The sequence below is a fragment of the Cydia splendana genome, chromosome 1 (genome assembly GCF_910591565.1).
Source record: "Cydia splendana chromosome 1, ilCydSple1.2, whole genome shotgun sequence".
Lineage (NCBI taxonomy): Eukaryota > Metazoa > Arthropoda > Insecta > Lepidoptera > Tortricidae > Cydia > Cydia splendana.
This window is the reverse complement of record NC_085960.1, coordinates 15296654-15324652: the sequence shown is the minus strand read 5'-3', so window position 1 is coordinate 15324652 and position 27999 is coordinate 15296654. Positions and strand designations below refer to the sequence as shown.

General features: G+C 35.9%; 1 protein-coding gene across 1 annotated transcript in view; it reads left to right on the top strand.

Annotated features, from left to right (window-relative positions):
- Positions 1–27339, top strand: part of LOC134796046 (homeobox protein Nkx-6.2) — a 58561-nt gene extending 31222 nt beyond the window's left edge. The window contains exon 3 of the mRNA XM_063767977.1: positions 26855–27339. Coding sequence (XP_063624047.1) covers positions 26855–27061 — 207 coding nt within the window. The 3' untranslated portion in view covers positions 27062–27339. The remainder of the gene's footprint in view (positions 1–26854) is intronic.
- Positions 27340–27999: the final 660 nt, after the last annotated feature.

Below are 27999 nucleotides of genomic sequence, written 5' to 3'. Positions count from 1 at the left end.
GATTCTTCTATTTAAAATAATAATCAATATTTAGTGCGTAAGTATAACGACATTTTAGCCTACAGTTAGAAAAAAGTTAGTAGTACCTATAGGCGAACAGTTAAATGACTGGAGTTAAATGACAGTATCTCGAACATGAGATAGACCCGTCCCACTCTAATAAATATATTTAGGAAAAGGCGAGTAGTCTATCTCACGGGCGATATAATTACTGTCGCGCCACTCCTGTGCTAGTCCGGCTGGTAGCTATAGGTAACTATAGTGGTTCCTATAACCTTGAGTCAGTAATCTAGCAAAATATATGGCTACATAACATTCCCCCACACTCCGTAATGCCTACTGTTCCATATTTTTACAGCTCGACCTGCCATAAACGGGCAAGTTAACGAGCCCAATCAATTAAGGGCCCGTCTTGACAAGTGCCTCCTAACTGCGCGTGCGAGGGTTGCTACGGTTGCTAGCCCTGGGCCTTGTTCCCATGTTGTATTGTAGGTACAATTGACTTGTACGCTTGCTTTAGAGCACAATCAAGTGTGCCAGTGCCAGCATAACACGTACACTGATATTGGATTGGGAGCAGGATAATTCTGCGTATTAGACAACGCTGAAAAATTTTTGAATTGTGAAAGTGTGAAATTTTACTTTCACACAAACCTCAACTGCATTTTCTACCAAATTGGATATCTATTGGGTATTATATTTCTAAATATACCTATGTATGATTTCCGAGTAAGTATAATTAAAAAATCTCACATAAAGCGACATCAGACTTTAAAACAAAACAAAACAATTCTTCAAAAACAATAAACGGCGCGGATCTCACGAAATCCCGCAATAATAAGGCCCGTGATTGATACAACAATGAAATCCCTTGTCGACGCCGCCATTTGCATTTTTATGGGCGCCGCCCTACGCGCGCCCGCCCTGCCGCCCTACGAGCTGCTATGTGTGTGAATGGGCCTTCATTTAGAATTTAAATAATGAAGATAAAAACATTGCGCTTGTCATGTGACCATTTTAAGCTAACTGAACCGAAACTGATAAAATCAACTCAATTAAAGACGACCTGATACCTCATTTTTCTATCTATTTGAGTATTTGTTTAAACGTTAATAACTATTTTTATTATGTGCAATATTATGTGCATATTTCTCGTATATATTACTAATATCAACCAATCACAATTTACTTAAAGTGCTTTAGTGGGTTAAGCCAGCAGAGTTTTTGAAAAATCGTAGCGCCTTTTTAAGCTTGCCAAAAAATGTGAATAGCGATCTTTACGTCTACCACCAGTTTTGACATTGACATAACGCTCATGTCTACGTAATTTACTTTCTGTACATCTCGCTTGCACTAATATGCGAGTACGAGTGAGATGCATAGAAAGTAAGTTACGTAGACGTGACGGTATATGTCTAAAACTGATGGTAGACGTACTTGAAACCTTTTCAAGTAACCTAGTCGATTCGAATCCTGATTAACATTATCGCCCGATAAAAAAAAAATCGCGAGTACAGGTCTAAAACGCACCATAAAAAATTTTAGCTACTTTTGCACAAAAGCTATTAACAAGAATCTTGCTTCTAAAAATGCGTAATTGGATCATCGATAACTTTTTTATGTTAAAATAATAATAATTCAACAATGATACGCGGGCACGGACGGCCATCCGCTCAGTGCTCAGCGAGCGAGCTGCGCTCGGAGAAAGATCTGAACTCACTGCCCGTTAACGTCTATGTAGGTACCATAGTGAGTAGGTACTTTTATATTGCTGACTAGTGCTTTATAACCACTTTTTTAATACTTTTAATTCACTAATATCCATACTAAACAATGTTTTATCAAATTTATATATATATATACCTAATTGTAAATTACCATTTACCATTAATCATTTGGTATTTGTTTCGCACTGAAATCTGATGCGTCGCCGTTGCATCAAAACACACACTATTTTCGATCTGTATCAGTATTATCAGTGTCGAGTTTAGCATATTCATTCTACAAGCAAAACTATATTATCTAAAACGGTAGCTTAAACTTCTATAGCGGCTCCCATAATTACTTTTTAAATAAGCTCCAATTTGTTAATCGCCTTATCCAAATTAAGAATTTTAATTACGACTGTACCGTGGTACAAACAGCAACACTCTTAACTGTACATTGTTAGACCTTATGGCAAAAGGCATAAGGTCCACCTATGTACAGTTAGCAGTGTGGGCGAGGGTACACGTGACGGTACACGGGTGATGAAAGTCGTGGCTATTAGCTACGAGTGACGTTTCCGTCGCCGCCTTAATAGGTTTCTAATTAATTTTAATACGAGTATCATAGTGGCCTAATAATAATGTAATTGACAGACCTAGCCTTATACGGTGGAATCAAGTAGCATGTAAGAGGTAACGACAAAAAGTTAACTAATCATTGAATTGAGTAGGTTGAAATAATTTGCTTTAGATAAAAAATGCATCATACAATGATATAAAAAAAATGTTATTTGTTCACCGAACTATAAGCTGTAGCTATGGGCTAAATTGATTTCTTTAGCTATATCTGCTTTAATGCCTTTCTGGGGATTTAGATGACAGTTATTTTAAACCTGATCCACAAGCGGTCATCAATCGCTCGCAATTAGAACGTTTATTAGCTCATCTGTAAACATCTTGTTATCCGGCTTAGACCGAGACGTCGACAAAACGCTTCACATTTTACGGAGCACAAACAATTATTTATGTCTGCGAAAACAAGCAAACACCCTAAGCGAAACTAAAGGGGCGATCAAAAAACAACCTTAGACAACCCGTATTAAAGTCTCAAATCATTTAATCCGCGGAGAGCGACTCTCGAGCAAGATTAATAGGGCATAAAACGTAAGATAATACAATATACAAGAAGACACGTTGTTAAACGTTCTCTTGACGGCTGCACCGGCAGTCTCTATCCATCTCTGTTATCCTCATGTATTTGTTCAGTATCTATCTCGCTCACACAGTTTCAATTATCTGCGTAATCCCTCAATTACGTGGACAGATGTCGCTCGCGTCTTCGAGCTTATGTGCCAGTTTAAAGTAGCGTCGGCAAGCAATTACTGTTCATGAGATTTGGAAATTTTAGCGTTGGCATAATAGAAATAATATTTTTTATGATTAGCATTTAAGCTGCAAGTTGTTTTTTAAGTTTAGCAAATAATTTTATTATAAGTTTTATAATATTTTTCATTAAGTACCCACGGTTCGTTTTTTTTTATCATTAGAAAGAACTTGAAAGAAGGTAAGCGATCTTGACATGTCTTTTAATTGGAAAACACTTTTTAAAAATCCGTAACTATTACTTATGAAAGCAAAAGAATATAAAAGATCGTATTAGATTCATAATTGTTACATATATGCCGTAACTTATTTTTAAAACGTGTTTTTCCATTAAAAGACACATCAAGATTGTTTACCTTATTTCTAATGCTAAAAAAAACGAACTATAGGTACTTTAATTATAACGAAGTACCTAAAGAACCTTCCGAGAAACCTTGAATAAACTTGATGATGTTGTTTAATGTTATCGCTATACAATTAGGATCTGTCAGTATTATAAGATCAATTTTGAAAAGCCAGATAATATTCCATATTATTTTCTCTTGGTTTTGAATGACAATATTGGCGACTAACACGTAATATTCTTTATTATAATTTTCATTATTAATGAGGGTCCAAATTAATATCTCGTTTAAGCTTTACAATTATTTTGCCGTCGCTACACCAAAAGGGTCGGGACACGAGTTAGCTAATAATTAATATTCTAATTAATGTTTAAATTAATCGCCGACCGCGGGGTCCTTAACCAACTGCGATTATGGAGGTTAACATTCATCCCTCATTACGAAAATTTAGTCGCAGGTGTTTTTATTAAGGCTGTTTGAAATTAAAGTAATAATGTTTTTATTGTTATGACTACTTCGAATTCGTATGTGGTCACTTTAATATTGACAAATATGGTATTATGTAAAAACTGTATCTTAGTTGTAGAAATAATATAGTTTCCTGTTCTACTTAAAAAAAAATGGCTGCTGATGATTATTCTAAAATGTATATTTAGGTTGAGTTTGCACTCGCCTTACAGCAGCAGCATTGTTGTTCAAACAACTATCAAGCACATCGACATTGATTTTGATATTTCCTGAAGTGTTGCAGTCGGCAGCAATGCTGCACCAACGCTGCTGCAATCTTAATCCGTAACAGTTTAGCTCCGTAATAGTACACACCTTTAAATTAACGGTAGAAGAAAGTTACGCTCTATCTACAAATTACAATCAAAGTAACTAAATTATTCGATTATACTTATCTATAAGATAAATCAATTTATGCGTAATAACCAACAATTAAAAGACTCGTCAAAAATTCGTCGAAAATAACAACCGTGTAACGAGCCGCCTTAAACCCGTGTACCCGTCGATCTCATTACTCTAATGTCATTAGTAGCGACATTTTCCCCTCTCCAATTAAAAATGCTTTAACTAAAATTAAATGTCCAACGGAATTAGCTACTCTACGTCAAAAAGTATAGAGTTCATATTTGTATCATAATATATATGATATGAATGAATAAGGCTTTATTCTAATGGATTTAATGAAACCAACGCGCTACCGAACGGCGGCAGTCTCACACAACATCATTACCATTTTGACACCAACCAATCTTCCGAGTCACTTAATCACTCTATTCATTCCCACCTAACTACCACCATCATCTCATGTAAAAGGTATTCTATTTCTAATATATTAAAGTTGATTTTTGTTTAGCTGCTATATGTGTAAGAGTGTATGGAAATGGTATTTGATAGACGGGTTTGACAGCTGAAATAGTAATCGCAATCCGAATGTGCAATAAGACGATATTTAATCGATTTCTAGATTTAATCCGTCTATGTTGGAAGTTAATTTACTGGCTCACGGTGCGTTTGATTTTAGAGTTCTGTACTTTTGCTGACATTAGAGTTCTGTACTTTTGTTTATGGGAAAAAAATCACCGATTTAAACTTTCACGATTTTTAAACATTTGCATTATTATTGCACAACGGGACTTAATCGCGTATTTAAGTTTTAAGATATACGTCGTCAGACGTCTTCTCCGAGACCACGAGGACAACGCCGTGCTCGAAACGTCGGAGGTAAAATCTTAAAACTTAAAACTATAAAACATTTATTTACATACAATATATATACAGTGGTACTACTAAACGAAATTAATAACTAGCTTAAATCTAAAATAGGCCCTTGAGGCATTGTACCAAGGATGCTGGCGACATTTCCTCGCTGTATCGCAATGCTGATACGTTGTGCGAGGTAGCCGCCAGCTCTTCGGTCACCAGTTACATCAACCAGACGCTTCGCGATTTCTGCGAACAACTTATGCGCGCTGGGACCCCATGGACCTAGAGTTTCAACACCAAATGGTACAAAATGGTACTCTCTACCGAGGCTCTTATATTTGTTACGTTTTAGAATTTCGGCGCTTTCCGCCGCTCCGCCCGCTTTTACAGTAGTCCGTTGGAGGTGGGACGGTGCCAGTGTGTCTACGCAGGTAGCATCCCACACCAACATCCGTCCCAAGCTCCAAGGAACTAAGGACACTCCATCGGGCCTCTTGCCATCATCTCTGATAATGCCAGTCGGCTCAAGAAGAGCAGGCACATTGATGGTGGCAAGAGACCGACGGACTATGTCATTAAGCGACGCATGTCTCGAAAAACGGCCTGCACTTTTTTGACAAGATAATCCGTGGTGTCCCAGTCGGTCCACGTCCGTACCACAAGAGCATATGTGTGGCGTACACACCGAAACCCCGAGTCGCAAACCAGTCGCCAGTCTAAGGGAGGCCGGATCCAAGAAAGTACCAGTATTGGGCGAAGGATGGGCATGTAGCCAGTAACCGGCTTCCCGGGCTCCGACCGCCAAAAGCCTCGCGCGGTCTGGACCTGTACAGTTGTTTAGGAGAGTATTGTAAGTTAAATCACAGTAAACATTATCCCAACTCCTTTGTGAATTTGGGTTGTCTGGAAATTGTTTGCCTGGGCAAGCAATTTTAAAAGCATTTTTTGCGTCCTCAAAGCCCGCAATCTCACAGTTTGTGGGCAAAGCCCTTAAGATATTTCCTATGAGACCAGACGTGCTATGAGTGGACGCCAAAAAGGCTGGGGAAGCCACACTGGAAATTTTGCGAATTCCTAAACCTTCAAACCGAATGGGGAGGGACGCTTGAGACCAGGAAGGCTCACTTAGCTGAATGTTTAGAATCGTCTCTAAACTAATTTTGATCAAATCATCTATGGGCGACAATAAATTTTGATGTTTCCAGAAAGGACAACAGCGGAGCACATACGTAAATTTAGGGACAAAAAGGCAGAATTTAAGAATCACAAGAGCATAATGAGGGCTAATTTCGAGTAAGCGATCCGTGTGACTTTTGAATTTAGTTATGGAGTTAGAAATATAATCGGGAAAAGATTCTTCGAATATAGGAGAACCCAGGAGGCAAAGAGAATACTTGTCTACTGATTTGATATTGGGAGTCAGATCGTCAAATTTGGGTTGTAAGTTGGTCAAAGTACAAGAAGATTTTTGAATAAAGAGTTCGCATTTACTGAAATTCAGTTCTAAACCAATATTTTCGAAACTACTCTTAATAAAAGACAAACTTAAATAGGTACGCGATTAAGTCCCGTTGTGCAATTTAATAATGAGAAAAAATCAGACCTAATTCACTGTTGTCACATAAACCTATAATTTTTGTAGTGCTGTCTCGGGTTAAAATATATCTGTTCCTATATTTGTTCATAAAATATTTAGTTATTTCATAGTACGTCGTAACATTGTCCCCAAAAATTGGTTAAATACGAGTAGATACCTAATAACATACACTAAAAAAATCGGAGTGAATGGTAACAGAACGTGTGACTTCATGAATGCCCCCGAGAATTATTCGTGAGTTTACTTTAAGGAAAGTTATTTATGAATACTACTACTAGCTACATAATTTTCCTTCGGAACTAACAACGAGTAGTAAAGTCTCCGTAAAAAGTTGCATTCCTCCAAATAGAAAAATTCCGTATAAATCGCATCACTTAGTAAAAAAAACTTTCTCAAATTAGTAATCCTATTTATTCTATACTAGGTACAAGCGGTATTTTAATTACGTCCGCACATGTGCCAGAACCAACACACTTAACCCGGCTCACGCTTGACCGGCCGTAGATAATTATCGACGCCTGTATTTACGGCGGCTGACGCTTTCATTTGTCACGCGACGGACGGATAGACAGACGGAGTGATATATTAATCGATGATATTAAGATAAGGCCGGCAGAGACGCGGCATGAGAATAGGTAGCCGTAATAAGTAGCTGTAATATTTTCTAATCATGCTTGCACAAAGACAAAAATCGGTTTCATTTAGTTTATCTTCTCTATAGTTTTCAGTCAAACATTTCGGTTCGAGACCATAGATAATTTTGCAGTTGTTTAAAGTTGCATTCCTTAAACCGGTTTATGAATTAAGATTGAATATAAGTTTAGTAAGTTTGGTTTGTTCCTCAATATGTGCTACAAAGAAATTGACAAAATCTATTTTTTTTAGTACAATCCAATGCACTTACAATCCTTTGTTTTAATTTAATCCAACGACGTCGGGTGACAAACACTGAATCATTTTGAATGTTAACGAGAAACGTAATAAAGAATACCTATACCTGCGTAAATTAGTAACCAACCCGTAATATTCTATTTTTAGTGACATATTTAATTAGAAAACTATAAAAAAAAATTGTTTTAGTTTTTCGTAAAAGCGGATAATTTGCCTCAAAATAATCCTTACCTAATAAAAATACAAACACCATATAGAAAAACGATTACAATATATTTCAGGCAACCAGAAAACCGACTTCGTAGTCGCACAAGGAAAATGTTTGAAATTTACTCCACTGTAACTACTCCACTTAAACCAGTCACTTGCATCCTAAAAACGAATTTTTTGACCAAAATCATCTAGTAGACACCTAGTTTTGACGTTATGATGGAGTTTCCACACTACACAAGCATAATCCCCATTCATACATACCTACCTAAAATGCTAAAATCATAACTCTTCACGTAGTCGGGTAAATAAAGGCTTTGCCAATGTAATAAAGATCTACTACCTACTCTCTCACGGTGTCAGTCAAATCACGCGTGTAAATTCCTCGTTTGGTCACGCAGCTACTTTAATTGATTTATATAACATATGATCTATCGATATTATCTCGAGAATAAAGTGGTTTGCGGTTAGATTGTCACTGCGAGCTGCGTGATCATACACGCAGCTATATCCTGTTTAATTCTTAAAACTAATATGTATTTAAAAGTTAATTCAATACGTACCGCTATTGCGTATTAAAAAGCAATACGACAAGACATTGATTCATACAGAAATATTGGTCGCTATACTCGTAGGACCCAAATGTATAGACCACAGCAAAATGTCGGAAATAATTAGTCCTACTTAAACATCAGGTGCAAAAATAAGGCATAGTTGCCATAATCAAATGGTTGTTTATTTATATAGGCGCTTATAATAACTTCTAAAATAAAGTAGGTACCCATAAGAAGTTTCTAATCATGAAGTAGGTAATTAAATGATCGTTTTTCAGTAATGTTTCCAAGTAACAACACATTTTGCCCATATACCATAACTGTGTAAGTACGTACCATTGTAACAAAACAAGCTTCTATTGCAAACATGTAGATTCTACTTAGAACTCCAAGATCTTGTATAATGGCAATCTAATATCACGTTTGTCTGTCAGCATTCCCGCCAAATAACACCTCATATGTGCCCATATACCGTATTACTCTTGTCTATAACGCACCGTATCATTCCCTCCCGAGGAGGAGGACAATCGATAGCACATTATTCATATGAGCCGACGACGCGCCCGGCCTGGCGGCGGCTAAGGAATTATGTAGAGTCGCTCTTTTTAATATTGATGCAAGTTACAATTTGTATACATTACCAGAATCTACTAAGTGTAAATGTGCATGATTTTTATTTTTTTGGGATGGAAGAGGAACAAGCAGTTTTACAGTAGGTAAAGTAACAAATTAATAATATCCATTCATGAAATTGCATTAATTGAATCCTTGTAAGCTTGAAGGGTCAGCAACTAGCTGGAGTTCTAGAGCTGAGAGCTCCTGTAACCACTTAACATCAGGCGGGCTGTGTGGTATGCCATCGTCGTGTTATGAAAAATTTATAAAATTGGGTAACAATATAATAAATATTAGATACAATTTTTTGTGTAATATTAAACTTACTTACTACACATAAATAATTTCTGATTATTAAAAAATCTTCTTCTAGTTTACGAGACAATACTTATGTATCTCGTATATTTAATTTAAGGTTCACTCTTCCTTAAATAATAACAGCTCCAACAAATTCAATGTTACAAAAGAATATAGGTAAAATATTTGAAAGGTCTCTCCACACCTTCCTAGTCCGGACATCGCCAGCGTGTCGCGGTATTGCATTATCTGCTCGACTCCATGTACACTTTGTTATTGCACACTTGTTATGTTCTTCTAATATTGTACCTAATACTCGTACATGCTCCATGTTGATCATGTTACGCTGATTGGACTTGCAGCAAACAACGATAGCAGATTTGCTCTGATCAAATGTTTAGGAATATTAAATACTGTTTATCACTTTGTTAACTGTTTATTCTGGTTACGCGCATCTTCCACAATATGTTATTATTGCAATCGCAATTTATACAAGAAAATGTCTTTTCACCTCAGCAGCTCGAACAAGGGTACTTTGCTTCTTAAAAACAGCGAGCAAAATGCGATTTTGCTCACTGAGTCATTTTGTCTCACTCAGTGAGCAAAATCGCATTTTGCTCACTGAGTGTGTCTTACTCAGTGAGCAAAATGCGATTTTGCTCACTGAGTGAGACAAAATAACATTCAAGTGACCTTTATAGTCAAATGTCATTTCAACATGCGGGGTCTAATACAAGTTCGATATACTTGGGTTCTATTATCTCTGTCCCTCTAGGTATGTTCTCACTGCTTAGGGTGAAAAATTTTGTGTACTACACGAGATCAAACTTATTTACATCTCGTGCGCTTTTGAATCCCTTACTACGCTCAAGATTCTAAATTAGATTCACTCGCTGCGCTCGTGAATCTATTATAGAATCTTTCGCTTGCACGGGACTCAAAATAAGCACTCGAAGAAATATCAAACTTTGATCTCTTGTTGTACAAATAACTATTATCTAGGTAATCTTTTTAATTTAATTTTTTGTCTTATATTCCATAGATAAAATATACACTCTTCTTCATAACAAAAGATCATACACGTGTATCCAAATCTAGCATCTGTTAATGAACTTAGCTTGAAAAAGTTGACCATGTCCCCTGAACATATATTATTCCATTCAGGCTTCCTTACACCCTTTGACCCATCTCCCAATATTTCCAAAGTGCACAGTCTGTCACATTATTTTAAATAGCCATCAAAAGCATGTTGGCCGGCCAATCGGAAAGGCATTAGCCGGATCGATTCCCGCTACACGTGTCTTTCCCCCCACAGTGGGAGGGCAGGGTGTCCCGGGCCCCGTATGGACTGCTTGGGCCAGACGTTTTCGGCAAACGTAGACAATGTTATTTAAATACCTATTGCGGTTTGGTCGTCTGAAAATATTTTTATTTTTTGTATAAAATGTCTTCATGAAGAAAGTAAATTATTTGATATAAGACTTATTAAGGCTTATCGCGGTAACCGAAGACAATATTAAGGCTTATTTAGTTAAACATTTAAAAAATGGCCTTAAGAAAATTTGGCCACTGTAATTCGAAGTTATTTTGAACTTTTACTTATTAACGCTCTCAAAGCTCATCTCGTACGTGCTGCGTCTAGCAGGCCTATTCGGATTTCGAGATAATCACAAGATCTTGAGACGATTTAGAGAACGATTCAACTAGATCTACATTAGATATCGACTAGATGTGACTTGGATATCTAAGTCATAACTTGTCGAAATCGTTCAAGAGGACCTCCAGAATCGCGGAAACGTCAAATTTGACATATCTATCTTACAAATATCTTTAAATTATCCGTATCGTAACTTGTTGAAGTCTAGTAGAAATCTAATTCATTTTCCGAATCGAGCCGTAAGTCTAAAGCCAATTTACCGCTATAAACAAGATTTTCCTGCTAGAGTTAGTGTGCTATCAAAATCGTTGCAGACTTGTCTTGGTTTAACTCTACGCATTACGGCAAAACACACTTCTATAATATAGGTACTTTGAAAAACAAAATCCTTTTTAGAGTCGTTGATTTGTATGTAATTGTAAATACCTAATTATTTGTATTTCATTATGATCCCCACGATACAGGCTGAGCCTAGTGTGGGGATCACTGTACTGCCTCTCTTAGGCGCACTTGCACCATCCCACTAAACCGGAGTTAACCCGTTAAACCGTTAACCCAGTGTCAAATTGTACTGGTAACTGTGGTAACTCCAGGTTTAACCGGTTAACCCCGGGTTAGTGGAATGGTGCAAGTGGCGCTTAGAATATTAATTTGTTGAAATAAATATATTTCGAATTTGAATATATTAAACGAATTTAATAACTAAAGAAGTTTATATTTATATCCCCAGCATATTTATATAATCATAGCAAATCTATAACCCTACAATAATCCAAGAGCACGGTGTCTATAAAAGGTAAGAGCGAATAAGCAATAGCGATCGACTGGAGAGGCTCGATGCCGATAATCGCGCCGTGCGTATGCGGCTCGCGGATCCTTTATTATTATATCCACATATTGACTCGCGCTCTCAGCGAATCTCACGACAAATGGACGAAAGTGAGCAGTTGCAGCGGTGGTATTACAGGGGACTAAATTCGTTTGCTTATTAGCCACCTTCGAAGGATTTTTAGAATGACGTAGAAATGTAAACGCTATTATTATATTGTTATAAACTTATAATACACTTAAAAATATTGCTATTTACACTTATATTTAAATAAAATAGAAACCGTAAAACGGGGTGAAAAGACACGATTTTCAACTTCAAGGACGATTTTCGCCAATAATCCAAATGATAAAAGTAATAATTTTGATATCATTTTTTGAGTCTTGGTTAGTTCTTCAATTTTGCATTTGTGAAATAAATTTTTACCTACCCAATTCAGAGAAAATCAAAGAAAACTACCTGTTTTCTCCATATCCTTAAAACGGGGTCGATAGACACAAGAAAGGGGTGAATAGAAATATTAAGTTTTAGCTGTCATAGGGATCGAATTTGGTCATTATTATGTGGATACTCTATTGGCAAATGGTATATATATCTGTTAAACAGCTATTAAACACAAAATTATTTTTTCGCGTCTTTAAACCCCCAAGGCGTGTCTTTACACCCCTTTGTTGTATCTAATCACCCCCTATGGCGTAACTGTTCATCCCATATGCGTGTCCACTGACCCCTTTATCACGTAAATTTGCTTGTTATTGGTTTTTTGCAAAAAAATGCTTTATTATAGAGAAAATTAGTGATATTATTTATTATTTAGGTACTACAGATACTATATTACCAGGTTAGCTAACTTTTACTTAGTTAATGTCAAAACATTTACCGCTAGAACAAAGTTCAGACAGGCTTCATTTCTTACCTCGGCGAGACCTTACTTTAGAGTCTGCTAGATGGCTATTTAAAATCTAACTTTTAGGCAGTTTGATTAAGTTCTTTTGGTATCAATGTAGAGCATAAATAGTCTACTTTATACGCATTCCAAAAAAATCTAATTTTAGAGATGTACGTTTTTAAATATAACAACTTGAAAGAAAAAGTTCAAAATTTCTCTATTCACCCCGCGATTTCTGTTCACCCCGTTTTACGGAACTACAAATATTTGTTATTTTAAATAAAAAATGTAGGTATATTAAAAAAGATATTACTTTATTCATTCTAAATAAAAATTATGTATTATAAAACGATGTACAATTGCATAACCTACCTATCTAGTAGTTTACATGTTATATACTCGTATAATTGCGTTCAACACTATATTTGCCAGAGTGGGATCAATGAAGCTTCTGTACTGAAATTGATAACAGAAACAATTAATGACCAACATTTAAAAATAACCACCACAGATTAATAAAAACCACGCGTGTCCATAAAAAAATCGGGCAAGTGCGAGTCCGACTCGCGCACGAAGGGTTCCGTACCATACAAAAAAAAAAACAAAAAAAAGCAAAAAAAAAACGGTCACCCATCCAAGTACTGACCACTCCCGACGTTGCTTAACTTTGGTCAAAAATCACGTTTGTTGTATGGGAGCCCCATTTAAATCTTTATTTTATTCTGTTTTTAGTATTTGTTGTTATAGCGGCAACAGAAATACATCATCTGTGAAAATTTCAACTGTCTAGCTATCACGGTTCGTGAGATACAGCCTGGTGACAGACGGACGGACGGACGGACGGACGGACGGACGGACGGACAGCGAAGTCTTAGTAATAGGGTCCCGTTTTACCCTTTGGGTACGGAACCCTAAAAATCAGCGTGGCCATGAAATTTGATGCGCCATCATATCAATATAACGACGAGTTCTCTCGATACCATTCGATTGTATTCGATTCCATTCGATTCTCAGATCGATTCATGAATATATATTGCGCTTTCACTCGGCCTATGCGAATAATGAATTCGTTTATCCTGATTATGTTCTCGATTCGTATGATGTAATTTATTTGCATTTTTTCTGGATAAAAAATATTGTATGGCAATCGATGTGTGAGTTGTATTTGATTTTGCCTCTTTTCTGATTGGGCACTTTGATGTTGGCAAATAAATTTATTGTGCATATATTATAATAATATAACAGTAACCGCACTCAAAGTAAGTAATATTAGATACTTATAGCAATAACTATTATTCTAGTACTTAACTGTACTTTAAAAAAAACGTCTACAGTTCTAATACTAAATTGGGTGAATCAAACAGTATCATTTACTTATATCTAACTATATATGTATAAGTCACGAAAATTGAGATCTATTAAAATATATTTATTTCATGCACAGAAGTAGGTATACCTAGGTATGATTATAGCAAGATTATAGTATAGGCAAATAGGCACACATACCCTACACTTGTGCACATAATGTAGTTAGAAACGCGTGTGCATTTGTCATTACACAGCAACGTAGCACACTTGTATCACAATGTACTAATATGATTTAGGTTTAGTAATATGAAGAATTTACTGATGATAGGTACTAATCTAGATTCGATGTATATGTTAGTTTATGGCAGACATTGCAGTCTAGTACAATAACTTTAAGAGTTTGTTTCAGTCAAATGAAAACTAGTGATCAAGTATCAATTTTAGTTGGTCCGTAGGTATGTTACACATCTCGGATCCTTCTGCTACAGGTATATAGGTGCACGTGAAAAGATAGATTTACGTCACAGGTGACAGCAAAACGACTTGTTTGTCACCGCCCATTCGTCACACACGTAAACGAAAATCGGCTGTTAAAAAAAACACCATTTGTTACCTATCCATTTACCCGGGCGGGTATCAGGGTCCATTAATAACGCGGACTTATCCGGCCTAATCTGGTTCATTCCCGCTTTCCGCGAACGATTCTTTTTCGCGCCAAAAAAGCCGCCATGTCTGTCCGCGCAGATTTATTGCGTTCGCGGATTAAACGCTGGATAAATAATAAAACCGCGTATAAAACACTCGGTGTGTGATTCCGATATCAGATATACGAACGTTTCTGCCAACGTAACCAGCAAACCCGCGAACGTTCATATTCCGTTTTGTTGCGTTGTCGGTGGAGTGAGTTTCCTTTGTTTTTTCAAACTGGCAACATTATTGTCTGCACCAAAGAGTTGGTTAGATAGGGCACTGAATGTAGGGTTGTTTGCGCGAATTTTCAATTTGTTTCGGCGGTTTCCTTTATCGGGCTCCTCTCCGGGGACTGAGATATCCCCCTGTTATTGATAGTCGTAAAGGCGTAATTGGAGTGTTTACGGCTGAAGCGATGGGCTATGAACATTATGTTAGTAAACAAAGGCTTCCTTTACGTTTTATTACTGTTATCTATAAAAGAAATAATGACTACAAAAAGAGCTGAAATTGCTTGTGCGTCTTTGTTTGTTACACATCATTTCAAAAATCTGTCAAAATAAATTTCTAATTACTTCATTAAAAAAATTAAGAGGCAACTGCTGATTCGGATAATAGGAGAATCATAAAATTGTGTATTCAGTTTAGCAAATTAACACAAAATTAAAACATATTCTTACTTCTTCTTGCTCGTGCATATTCTATGCGCTAGTGTAAATCATCACTTTCTTGATCTGATTTTAATCAACATCAAAATACCTATATCAGCTGTGGTTAACTAATTCTTGATGCTCATCGCCTTGGGGTAGTTAATTGCAATAATAGTCCAGTTAAAGAATCTGCGCTGGACATGAAAATACAGTTATATTTTCAAACAGATTTTCCAATATGTAACTTTTAACAAATGCATCACTTTATACTGATATACTATTAATCCCATTAAGCCGTCACATTACTCCATATCACTAAACAAATCAATCTAATCGCCCCTAAACGAACAGTAAATACATTGCAAAATGTAAAATAATGCACCCTTCACACGATAAGACGTGGCCGCGGTTTGCTGATGGCAACACTGACTAATACCTTAATTTAAATTTAAATGACATCTAAGCTCGTGGACGATAGGGGGTTTGGAGTGACGTTGTATTTTGTTTAATGGTTTTACAAATTGTGGTCAGGAGTGATTTAGCTATAAATCGCCTTTATTTTTAAGGACTTGGTACGTTATGTTATGTTAACCCAAGCGCTGAACTTCCTGTGGGTAAGTAGTCTGTGCGGAAAAAGAAGAGTCGTGAAATATAAGGGAACCAACATGGTATAATAATATACTCCGCCTGGTACTCTATTCCGAGATTCGCGTATGACCTAATTGACACGGGCCTACGTCATCATGCTGTTTACAGGTTCTCAAACTTTAAAATGTGGGAGAATTTTAACCAATGGTGAAAATTATTTTAACGGCATTAATTTTAAGTTATTCATGTAGAAACATAGTAAAATAAAACCAATCTAATGTATTAAATTAAACTTTATTTATCTATACAAGACAAACGTTTGAAAAACTAATTCACAGTTACACATTAATTACCAAGCTTACGACGTGAAAAGTTTGGAAAACACTGCGACTGCTGACACTGAGCAAGAAGGAAATAACAATTAACACGCGTTCGACAAGGATGACGGTTAGGGCATGAAGTTATCTAGATCCGAATTGTCAAATGTGACAGCGCTATCCTGTGTTGCCAGTAATGTAAACAGAATTACCCGAACGTCTGAAATTTCTTTCGTGAATCGGAAGATATTGCTAACGAATAATTAAAAATGACGTGTTATTGTAAAATTTAAGATAAAATACATATAAATGAAAATTATAATATTATAAAGAAATATTTTAACTTATTAACCATAGGTATAATGTACCCATGTAACATGTTATGTTGAAATAAAGTGGCAATGTTATTGTGACGTAGGCCCGTGTCACTCTGGGAATAGAAGACCATGTTTTATTAGACCATGGGAACCAATACATTCTATGACTTCTTTTTCCGAACATACTATATATTCTTTAAGGTTACATTCGTATTGAGACTGCACCCAGCCTTGCAGCATCAGAAAATGGGCGTTGTCACTGAATTTCCTTAATAAATTGTCTCGGTGTCGCTGCTGCATTGTCCGTTTCATTAAGAAAGTTCAAGCTGGTCAATAATTTTATCAAGGAGATTGACTGTGACACAGTGACAGATTCTGTTTCCCTTTGCTGCAACGCTACAACAGTAACGCTGCATTAGCAATACTGCCGCAATCACAATTAGAATGTAGCGTATACATAAAAATATTATCAGTCTGCAATTAAACTTATATGCAGGGGGGGTCAAATATCTCTGCACTGCTAACTGTAACTTATTATTAACGTGAAATGAATACACAAAGTAGTTTAGCGTGAATGGCAACAACGATGTAACCAAATTAAGTGCCATATTATCAATAATTGTGCGTTAAAATATAGAAACTCAAAAGTGGCGTTTTAATTACAATGACATTATGTGTGTAATTTTCCCGCCACACCCAATACCAACATAACGGCGTGTCGCGCCATAAAGACGGGCTCGCACGCTAATTCCGAATTGATGAGTGGCTTACATACTGATAAGGCGAGGGTGGGCACCCTTTAAAATTTCAAGATTGAAGATAACCGGTTTACATGTTCTGGCTTTATTTTACATATATTACGTGTGTGGAATTATTGAAGATTAAACGGCGTGTGTGTTTTTATTTATACAGTGAAACCTGGATAAGTGAGACTTCAAGGGACGAGCAGATTTGTCTCACTTAAAGAGGTATTCCACTTACCCAGGCTCTCAGTTAGCCAGGTACAAATAAAGTTGTCTCATTTACAGAGGGTCCCATTAATAGAGGTGAGAGTAGAGGATATATCTCAGTTATAGAGGTGGTTAATAAGGTATTTTGTAATTATCTTTAAATGTTTAGGTAAAGTAATCCTTGTCCCTAAATATTTTTTAAGTCTGTTTAAATATTTATTTGAGTTTATTTTGAATGATTTTCCAAAGGATAGATTTTTTTAATTAAATTTGATACGGACTTCATTGCGTCTTAGAAATTTATTAAATGAAAATTTGTTTATGTTGATGTCTGATGTTTAGACACAATTAAGCAAATGCGGAATTTGTGGATAGACTAAGAGTTAGTAAGAATACGGAAATAGATCAATAAAGTCCAAGTTAGAGAGGTTATAGATTGACGTTATCTCAGATACAGAGGTAATTCGTATAAAATTCTAAAAAAACAATTAGGGATATGTAATCTTATAAATATAGTCTCAGTAAAAGAGGTAAAATACACTCTCTGTCTCAATTATAGAGGTAAATGTGACTATAAAATCACAACAACTAATCCCAGTTATAGAGGTTCGTTTTATCTCACTAACAGAGGTAATTCAGTGCTAAAGTGTCGGGACCGCACCATGAGTCCCAGCTATAGAGGTTTCTCACTTATCCAGGTCCCACTTAACCAGGTTTCACTGTAATAGGATGATCTGAGACTATTGGGTTAGACTCAGTTTGTTTTTAAATCTGAGGCATGGTTTTATAAGACACAGCCATTAAGTATTTTTAAATTTCTTCCAAGGATCTGATTGAGGAATTGAAATTTGACCTTAACTACTTAGTTCGTGTTGTTCCTGTTGGATAGCTTTACTAACCCTACGAAATTCATATGTAATGTTTTAATATAAGTATGGTAAAATATTAAAGCTCCGAATAACGAAAAATAAGCAGCAAAAGTTTGTCATTGTCATCTGTAACAGAACTTGAATCAGAGCCAAAACTAATAACGGGCGAAATTTTAAAAACTCCAAAATTAATAAGAAAAGGTGAAATCCATTAGTCATGTCGGAAAAAAATTAAAAAACAAACTGCTATCAAAAAATCTTAGCCGTTTCATTAACTCTGAGAAAAAATGTCGCCCGAAGATAAAATTTTAGAGGTACTTTTTTAAATTAATTAATAAGGGAGAGGTGAAGTAGGGAGAAAAATTAAATGTCAAAATTACAACAAGATTTGCTTTAATTATGTCCGTTAGGGAGCCGTGGGGTGTACACTAATTACATTTTCTTAATTTGCAAACTTCCTCTTGTTGCATTTGGACTTGTCCGGTGCTGCCGTCTCTCGTGACTTGTATTGGAAAAGTTTGTTTTTGACAAATTTTAATCGCTTTTGGCATTGTTCGTACCGTATCTATAGAAAAAAATGTGGTTTACACTTTACAGTAGCAATCTTGGTAGGTATATGTTTTTTATGGCGTACATCTGTACTATCGATTTATTTTAAGTTTACCCAAATTATATATTAATTATACCCAACTTACGTCATCAAGACATCATTTCTTGTTGAATTCGTTCAAGTAACTAAGAACTGATACAATCCACCTCTTTATTTTTGTTTCAATGAAAAACCGTCCTTAATTACACTCCTAAGATAATGCTAAATACTTCACATTAACATTTTTATATTCTCTTCACTGAAAAAAGGGGTTCACCCACCGGGGGGTAAATTGTAGATAACTGAGTTTATCGCTTTAATATCTCTTCGTCTTTAAAAATTTGCTAATGAGTTTTTTTAATAACGCAATTTGGCTCTTCCCTAATCCTTCCCTTGATTTAGAGACGTCACGTCATCCCAGTTATATTCGCCATAAACTTTTTTAGTTATTGTTTAATTTTTTCTGTCTACTTAGTGAGAGTTAAAAGAGGTGATGTTATTCACATAGAATTTGATAGTTAGAGTATTTATATTTATGTTTAATGTTATGCAGGAGTTATGCAGAACAACAACATACTTTTCTCAAAAATGGACGGCAAAGTCGACTTTGCCGTTTAAAAAATAGGTCACGAAGCGCGTAGTTTATGGTCAGTCAAAAATTAAAAAGTTAAAAACATTGCAGTCTCGATTTTGGGACTGCAATGTTGCATACAAATTCCATTATTTGTCGAGTTCGAAACTTTTGAAAAGTTGAAATGGCCATATCAAATGAAGGCACAGGCCCATTAAACAGCCAAACAGATGATTAGTACCGCGACTATTTAGCTGTTTCAAATAGGTTGGCGTATTTTCGGCAGAAAAATACACTTCTATTTTTTTTATTAAAAAAATAAAATGGCGGCAAAGCTAATTTTTTCAATTGTTTCTACTTTTTTCTGTGAAAATATATACGTAAGAAAGTTGCTTTTGTAAAATATTTCTATGATATTTATATTTCTTGCACCATTTTTGAGAAAAGCACTATATATGACTCGGCTGGAAGGCTACTTGCTGGCTTCGGATTCAATTAAACGGACTCCCAAGGTCGTCCGTTTAAAACGAATCCTCAGCCTGCAAGTAGCTACTTCCGAGCCTAGACAATAATGTACTATTATCAGTGGATGTACTTAAATTTGTAAAGCTCTCTAAAATGAACGCAACTTTGTTTTCGATATTCATTCTTTACTATTTACTTGTACCGATATAATTAACCTTGATAATCGTGTTATTACCGAGCTCTGCATGGTCGTGCTCTCATCTAACTACAGTCTTTCTAACGCCTTGGTTGCGTGGGAACCGGCCAAAGATCAATAAGTGATTAGGGCCAATCCGGCGCTTATTCTCCGATAATGGTCGAATATTAATTATTAATAAGAGTTACTGAAGCGCGGATTATTGCATGTTTCTAAAGAGCGGTGAATGCTGACTAGATTTTGGCGTGTATGACAAATAATCTACTACTAATGAAAAAAAAATGGATTAATAAAATTGACTTTAAAATACTATTGTCAACCGGGGTGAATAGGGATGGCTGGGGTGAATAGGGACAAATCTTAAAATGACAATTTCTTAAAAAATACCCACAAAATTGTATCATTTGATTGAAAATAATAGTAGATTTTGTATGATACAGTTAAGGAATTGCCACTTAAATTAGATTTCAAGTTTTGTCCCTATTTACCCCAGCCGTCCCTATTCGCTCCGGTTGACGGTACGTAGAATGATTTTCCTCATACGGTTACTCTTGCCCCAAGCAAAATAAACTAGATACGTTTATCTTACCCCACTTGACCTTATTTAAAATAAATAAATAAAGTATGTTTTATAGGAGAAGATCAGGTCATTTTTCAAAGCATTGTATTAGACTCTTGTTCCATTGTATTGTTTGTATTGCACCTATATCATATTTCACTCCATTTAAAAATCATATCATGTAGATTAAAATCATAACATATAAATTATCGTGAGTCATATTTAATCATGTCGCGCTAAATGTGACCTGTTACCGTTATATTTTTGTAGTCATAATAACGTAGTTATCAATGTTATTTGTTGTCCTTCTTCATTTCAATCCACATATGAATTTATGAATACCTATTCCACGTTTGGCCAAACCGTGTCCATAAATATTCTAAAAATCTAAAAGGCCGCAAAGATACCATCCGAATGCACAATTGCACAGAATGGAAATTGCATTCCCTTTCCATTCTCCATCGGTATCCATTAGGCCGACGTTTCCATCGATCAAACGTTCCAATTTGTTCCTGGCCACAAATACCGAATGTCAAAAAAGAAAATAAGTCGTAGCTATGGTCTGTGACGTGCTGTTTGTCTGTGGTTTTTGGCGGACTGTGAGAAATGGTCTACTATGGACTGATATTATGAAAACTTTTATGTAACGACCAATCACCGACCAGTTTTAAATTTAAATAGTAAGTAGCTACACACATCTTCCTACTGATGATTTCGTGTCAAAAGTGTGCTCGTAGAGCATGACGTTGTTCGGTAGGTAGTTGCTTTTGGTAATGTGATAGCTGGACTTTACAAATAGCCACGATGAATTGTCGGAATAAGGACGTGTTTCAAGACTAATTCTTCATTGGGTCTCTATTGTTTCCCAAATAGTTTTAAGTCATAATGTATTGTTTGTCCGAATTTTCGTTAGTCATAATTGGTTTTTCTCAGAAACGCGTAACTTTTCAGGATTGCCATAAAACAAACCTAACCTAACCTATCTATACAATAACCATACGAAAACCCTGAAAAGTTAACGGTTTCAGTTTTATGACTAACGATAATATGACAAACATTACATTATGACTTAAAACTTTATGGGAAACAAAGGGACCCCTTCTTCATTAGCTGCATACTTCCACGTTAGTTCACTGCATAATAAGCTATAAATATTACACTTTAAACAACATTAGGTAATGAGCAACAAACAAAAAAATATTCTTGAGACGACTTCGCCATTTTGAAGTTCAACCGGTAACCCTCTCCTCTCTCCTACTCTCTAAATACCCCTATTAATTAAATCGGATGAACTACCTACTCAGGCACAGGAGGCACAGTGACTTTGCCAGTAGAAAACGGAGGCAAGATTAAAAAAAATTGGCGCAAAGAGTTGACTTTCCATAGAAAACTTTAATTTTGTGCCTTTTCTGCTGGCAACTTGGGTGTGTTTCAGTATAGGTAACCTACTTCTGTGGGGGTTGTCAGTTTAATGACTTCTACAACCACGAGAACTCAGTCGCGGGCAGTAGTTAATTGCCATGTTATGTTCGCAATAAAGTTTTAGGATTTTTTCTACTTTTACGTACATAGGTGCAAACTTAGAAATGAGGTTTAATGAAAATAAAGCTTTGACACGTAGAAACGTTTAGACTCAAGACATTTCATTTGATTGTACACGTGTCATGGGATCTTGCAGGATTATGCGATAAGCGTGATGACCGTGAAGACCGCGAAATAGTGTAACAAAAACAAAAAACTGCGTTTTTTTACCATAATAAAATGTAACCAAAGGCAATCTCCACTTATCTAGGATATACAAAACCCTTTCCAGTGTATCCGCACATCATTAGCGATCATTTGTCACTGCACCCTTCCGCTAATGGTGCCGCTTAATGGCCCCGCTCGTACATGTGTCGGATTGTAGCTGTGTTGGACCGCCTGATTTGGTTGTGCTTCATAAAGTCGCTATCAAAAATACCTGTATAGGTATCTGAAGTATCTGAACATGCATTGTAATGAATTGATACTAATGAGAGCTATAAGATAATTGTAAGAAAATGATGAAAGTGGTAGGTACTTATTTACAGTACGTCCGTGTGGTGAGTAATTTTTAGACTTAAATGAAAAGCGTATTTAGGATTTAATTAGGTGTATTTTCAAGGTGTTGCACAAAATGGACTTTACGTTATTTGTAGAGGTTTGGCAACGGATATAGTTTTTTGGTAATCGGGTACGAGAGCTCAAATTATTTTTTAATGTTTTTTTTTTTATGTAGGGACAAGTTTGGTGTCAATCAGGCGTACAGTCCCCCTAATGGTAAGTGGAGACCGTAGTAGTTAATTGAAAAACTATATAGGTATACGTAGTACGTAGGTATATCAGGATTTAATGTACTAATCGTTACCATAAGTTATAGCAAATGAACAAACTTCATAAGTACTAAATTACCTATCTTTTAACTACTGTGATGATTATTGTGACCATTGATAACTTTACTCATAAAATTATAATTATGCGAGCTATAATTTAATTCAAGACAGTCGTAAAATCCTTCAGGATTGCTTATATGAGTATTATTATAGTGTGTAAAAGAGCAAAAGTGGCTGTTTTCCGCGTTCCCCGACGTTGGCACGCAGGGCACGCGTCGCAAACTACCTCACTGCGATGAAATGCTTGATTTATCCCGCCTATTGACAGAACCAACGATTCGCCGGTCTATGGAGAAATATTATATTTAAAACTCTCAGATACTTACTGCAAATTATTCGCTAACAATAAGCAAAAAATCAAATCAAGTACAATGTTTCGTAAATACACTGAACGCGTTTTGAAACCCTTATTCGTTAGGGTTGTCTGCGTACCATACGCTAGAACGTTTCTTTTAAATCAGTATATTAATTTGAATTTATACCTATTGAATACACTCGCTAACAAAAGAATAAAACATTCTCCTTATCATTCAAATTAATTGCTTGGAAAACAACATGGCGGACATGTTAAGACGCCTTTATTCGCCGACGCCACTGAAAGCGCATTATCTCTATCAAGCCATTACAGAGCTCTCTTGTGAAAAATAATAGATATTCACATAATTATCCCAACCCTCCTCTGGCGCGTGAGATGGCGATATCACTGTCATAGCATACGGCGAAGTGAGACGGCCATATTTCGTTTCGTGCGTCTTTAAGCACTTAAGTAATTGAATGCAGGGGGCTCGGGTAAGTTGGGGCATAAAGGAAGACTGGAAAATAATAATATAAGTAATAATGTTCGCGGCGCGGCGTGAAAGGGTCGCAAGTTATGGAGACTACTGTAGTCGTAAATATAATAATAAACATACGTCACGATGTTTGTTGGGCCAACATTGAGTTTATCCGAGTTGTTATGAGCTGGGCGGTAACTGACACATAAAAGGTGGTTAACTTGAACCTGAAATGAAACCAGTTCTGATTTGTAAAGTTATTTAACTCACATATTTGCTTACCTATGCGGTATATTAAACGCAAGTATGTTCTGAAGGTGTTTCAAGAATTACTTTAAGTACCTACTTTATGTAATTAAACTTCTTAAAGCCACATGCCTTTGAAAATTTAAATTACCATGCCACGCCAGAAGACAATCCAAAAGTAGTAGGTATTTTAAAAGGTAGAGTAAACAAGTTTATACCAAAATATACAAATATAGATTCGTTTACCAATTCCATCTGACATCTTTACAATGTAAACTACTAAATAGACACAAGACATAAACATGAAGTTTGTCGCATCAAGTTGGCAGTAAAAACAAATGACGCAATAATAATGCGACTAACTTACGATGTCTTGTTTTGTACGTTCCCATTTTTTTTATTGCTATTTTGTTGTGTGTTAGCTTTATTTTTTCAATTCTGTTTAATGGTCTACATAGTTTCCTCTGCGTCGTTAAGTTGTATTTAGAAGGTATATGTATAATACAAACTTGTAGTTTTTTGTACCTATATTTTAAAATAAACACATATATGTATTAGGTAGGTATTTAGCTTAGATATTCATTGCTATATTCTTCAACTAACTAATTGAGAAAAGTAATATTAAACGTGTCATTTTTGTATTTTTGCACGATTTTGGTCAAAGATGGAAATAATAAATACCTAGACGTTTTTTAATATTTTCTAACAACACGCACATCGAATAATTTGTCACAAATAAGGTGTAGGTACCCTCTTAGTACCTACCTACTTTGATGCTTAATCAAATAAGGCCCACAGGCCAATTTGAATGTACAATGACACCAGAATGATACTTAAATGATGTCACTTAGTTATCGTGCTTCTCGCTCGCGCTAATACATGTAGGTACGGACAAGTACGAGTACGAAATTCACCATAACTAAATGACATAATTTAGATATATTATTCCCTTATCAGTGTACGTTCGAATTGGCCTGCCAGTTGCCAAACGTTCAGTAGATAATGAAAAAAAGTAATGAATCGTTTGGCAATAATTTATTACTTAAACATCGCTCAAAATTCATTTAGCACTGAACACTTACACTTTACCATGTCTGAAGCATAAATCGAAACGTGCCAAAGACTTGTAAAAACTGCGATAAAAGAAATAAAGAAGTGATTTAATGGGTTCACAGTGACCATAAAGCTTAAAAATCACACAAATCAATTTTTATTTTCAATATAATTTTTAATGAGGCTGTATAGAGTGCGAAACGAAGTTTTTATGGCGCTAACGCAAGTTAAGGGTCTAATTAATGAACGGTATTTGATGTTGCAGACGTTGCAGTTGTGTTTGGTGTGCAATAGGTATATACATATAGGTATATTATCTATTTCTTATTTTTTGTCAAATGTAATTTTGATGGATAATTAATATTTTTTTAATCGCAATAGTAGTTCTTGATTCTAGTTTCAAATGTGACGTATTTTTTTTTACATAAGTACGCCGTTTTAGAATGAACTAGATAGGTAGATAGAACACAAAACAAATATGGGTCGCTTAAAACTTCATCTTCTTTCTAACCTCATAGTTCATAGTAGGAAAGTTGTTAATATGCAATATAGTCAATCGCAATGCGCATGACAAAACTGCTGGGTTGGTTAGTGTCTACAAGCTACAGTAACTATACGGAAAGCTGAATTTTAGATGAATAAATACTATTAACCAACAAGATTAGATTAGATTGGATGCGATACGTGATATCACTTTAATATTAACTACATTTTCGATTATATTTTACAATCCAATTAAGATTTGACACCATTACCAATCATAATACCAGGACATAATAACGGTGGCATCTGCTTCAAAGTAAATCACCCAGCCCGGAATCGACAAGCATCCTTCTAATAATGAGAATGTATTTATGACCTAATTAAACTGCCGGCTGCCTCCCGGAACCTACAGAGCGGGACAGGTTTACTCTGATCTAAAGAAGAGAAAGAAGGATAGCACAGGGCCGACGCCAGTGATTAATGATTGTTATATGGCTGGTTAAGTACCGTGTAATTTGCAAAACGACCCTTAATTACCGTAGAACACGGCTACTATCTCCATCCTTATCGCGCTTGAGGCGTTTGGGTGGGCGCGAGGGAGGGCAGCGTAAGTTGCCGGTTCAACTTCAAAGGCGTTGTTTAATGAGGCATTATGATGTCGCTTGAGCAGATTAGGTTCACATGGCGCTGAAAATTTGTTTGCGCGCTCTTTATATTTGGCTTTCGGGAGGTAAACAGGGGCTTGAATTTAGTGGCGCATTACGGCGCCCGCTACACAAAGGTGTTTAAGTTTGTAACTAATGTTTGCTTTCATATTCACATTTAATCCCAAGATCGCGAAACTTCATATACCTAAATACGAGTACATATATAGTACCAACAACATACCTACATATGCATCAGACAGTACAGCAAAACAAAAACTACTGTGCGATGTATTTCAAAATGGTCTTATAGTGCCAGTAGTAATCGAGCCAAAAGTCCATCGGAGAATATTTAATATCTAAATCTCTAATCTATTAAATTACAAAATATTACTATTAACTGTGATCCTCTGCAAGTTAAACATGAACTTATCTAATAGTAAAATAGTGTCTTAAAATAGAAAAATACTCATATTAACTTTATTGTTCACAGGTATGGTTTCAAAACAGAAGAACAAAATGGCGGAAAAAGCACGCGGCCGAAATGGCAACCGCCAAGCGCAAACAAGAAGAGCTTGGCGACGAGTGCGACGACCAGGAGCCCCAGGACAACGACCCCTGCAGCGACGAGGACGACGCCAAGCGGCCGCGGCTCGACTTACACCACCCCATGCACCACTTGCCTCATCACCGTCAGTGATCGCTCCCGACAGGCGTCAAAGACTATGAACCCAACGCCTGTGAAAAATCTAGTGCTCCCAGTGACATTTACAGACCACCCAGTGACGTTGGATGGTATTCCTTCCCCGAAGAAGGCCCTTGTGATCTCTCCAACTGGCAGGTCAAAATGAACAAGTTCGAACAGAGTATGGCCGAGAACGAGAGAGAGATAGCCACCAGCGAGGTGGATAGTGAACAAGGTGTGAGTGAAACGAACGATGATGCTCAGCCCATCAATTTTGCGTATTATCATTTTTAATGAGAATGTAGGAATTTATCCGTTGCTTGCCAGCAAGATCAAGATAGTATGTTATATATTTCTGCTCTTCATCATGTTACATACATTGTTTATGCCCTTTTTGCAAATTTAATTGACAGGTTTGTAAATTTCATTGAATACATTCGGTCTAAGACCTATAAATGAAAAGTTTTATTTTAATATTTATTTTAAATTGGAAAGTTTTATACTTACTAAAGATGCACAGCAACGTTTATGTACTTTGAATTGAAGCTTGATCTTTAATGTTGTAAATAGCTACATTTAAGTAGTCATGTGATAAAATAAGTATTTATTATAGTTAGATTTTACATGGTACTAAATGTATTTTGTGAGTAATTACTAATAATTGTACATTTTATGCTCCCGGTGCCAATTTTCCTATAAGTAGAAACATTTAGTATTAGTTAGTATAAGACCTGTGGTTTTGCGGGCTATAAATTGCGATATGTAGCAGAGTGGAGAATAAAAACGTCATTAATATACATACTTAAATACATCTGAAACGTACCTATGTTACATAAAAGTGACATGTGGATCTAAAAACTGCAATTTATATAACAAAATTGGTAGATCGTGATCATTAAAACAATTGTCATAAATAGTAGTTACCATCACTAAACCATTACCCATAAAAACGA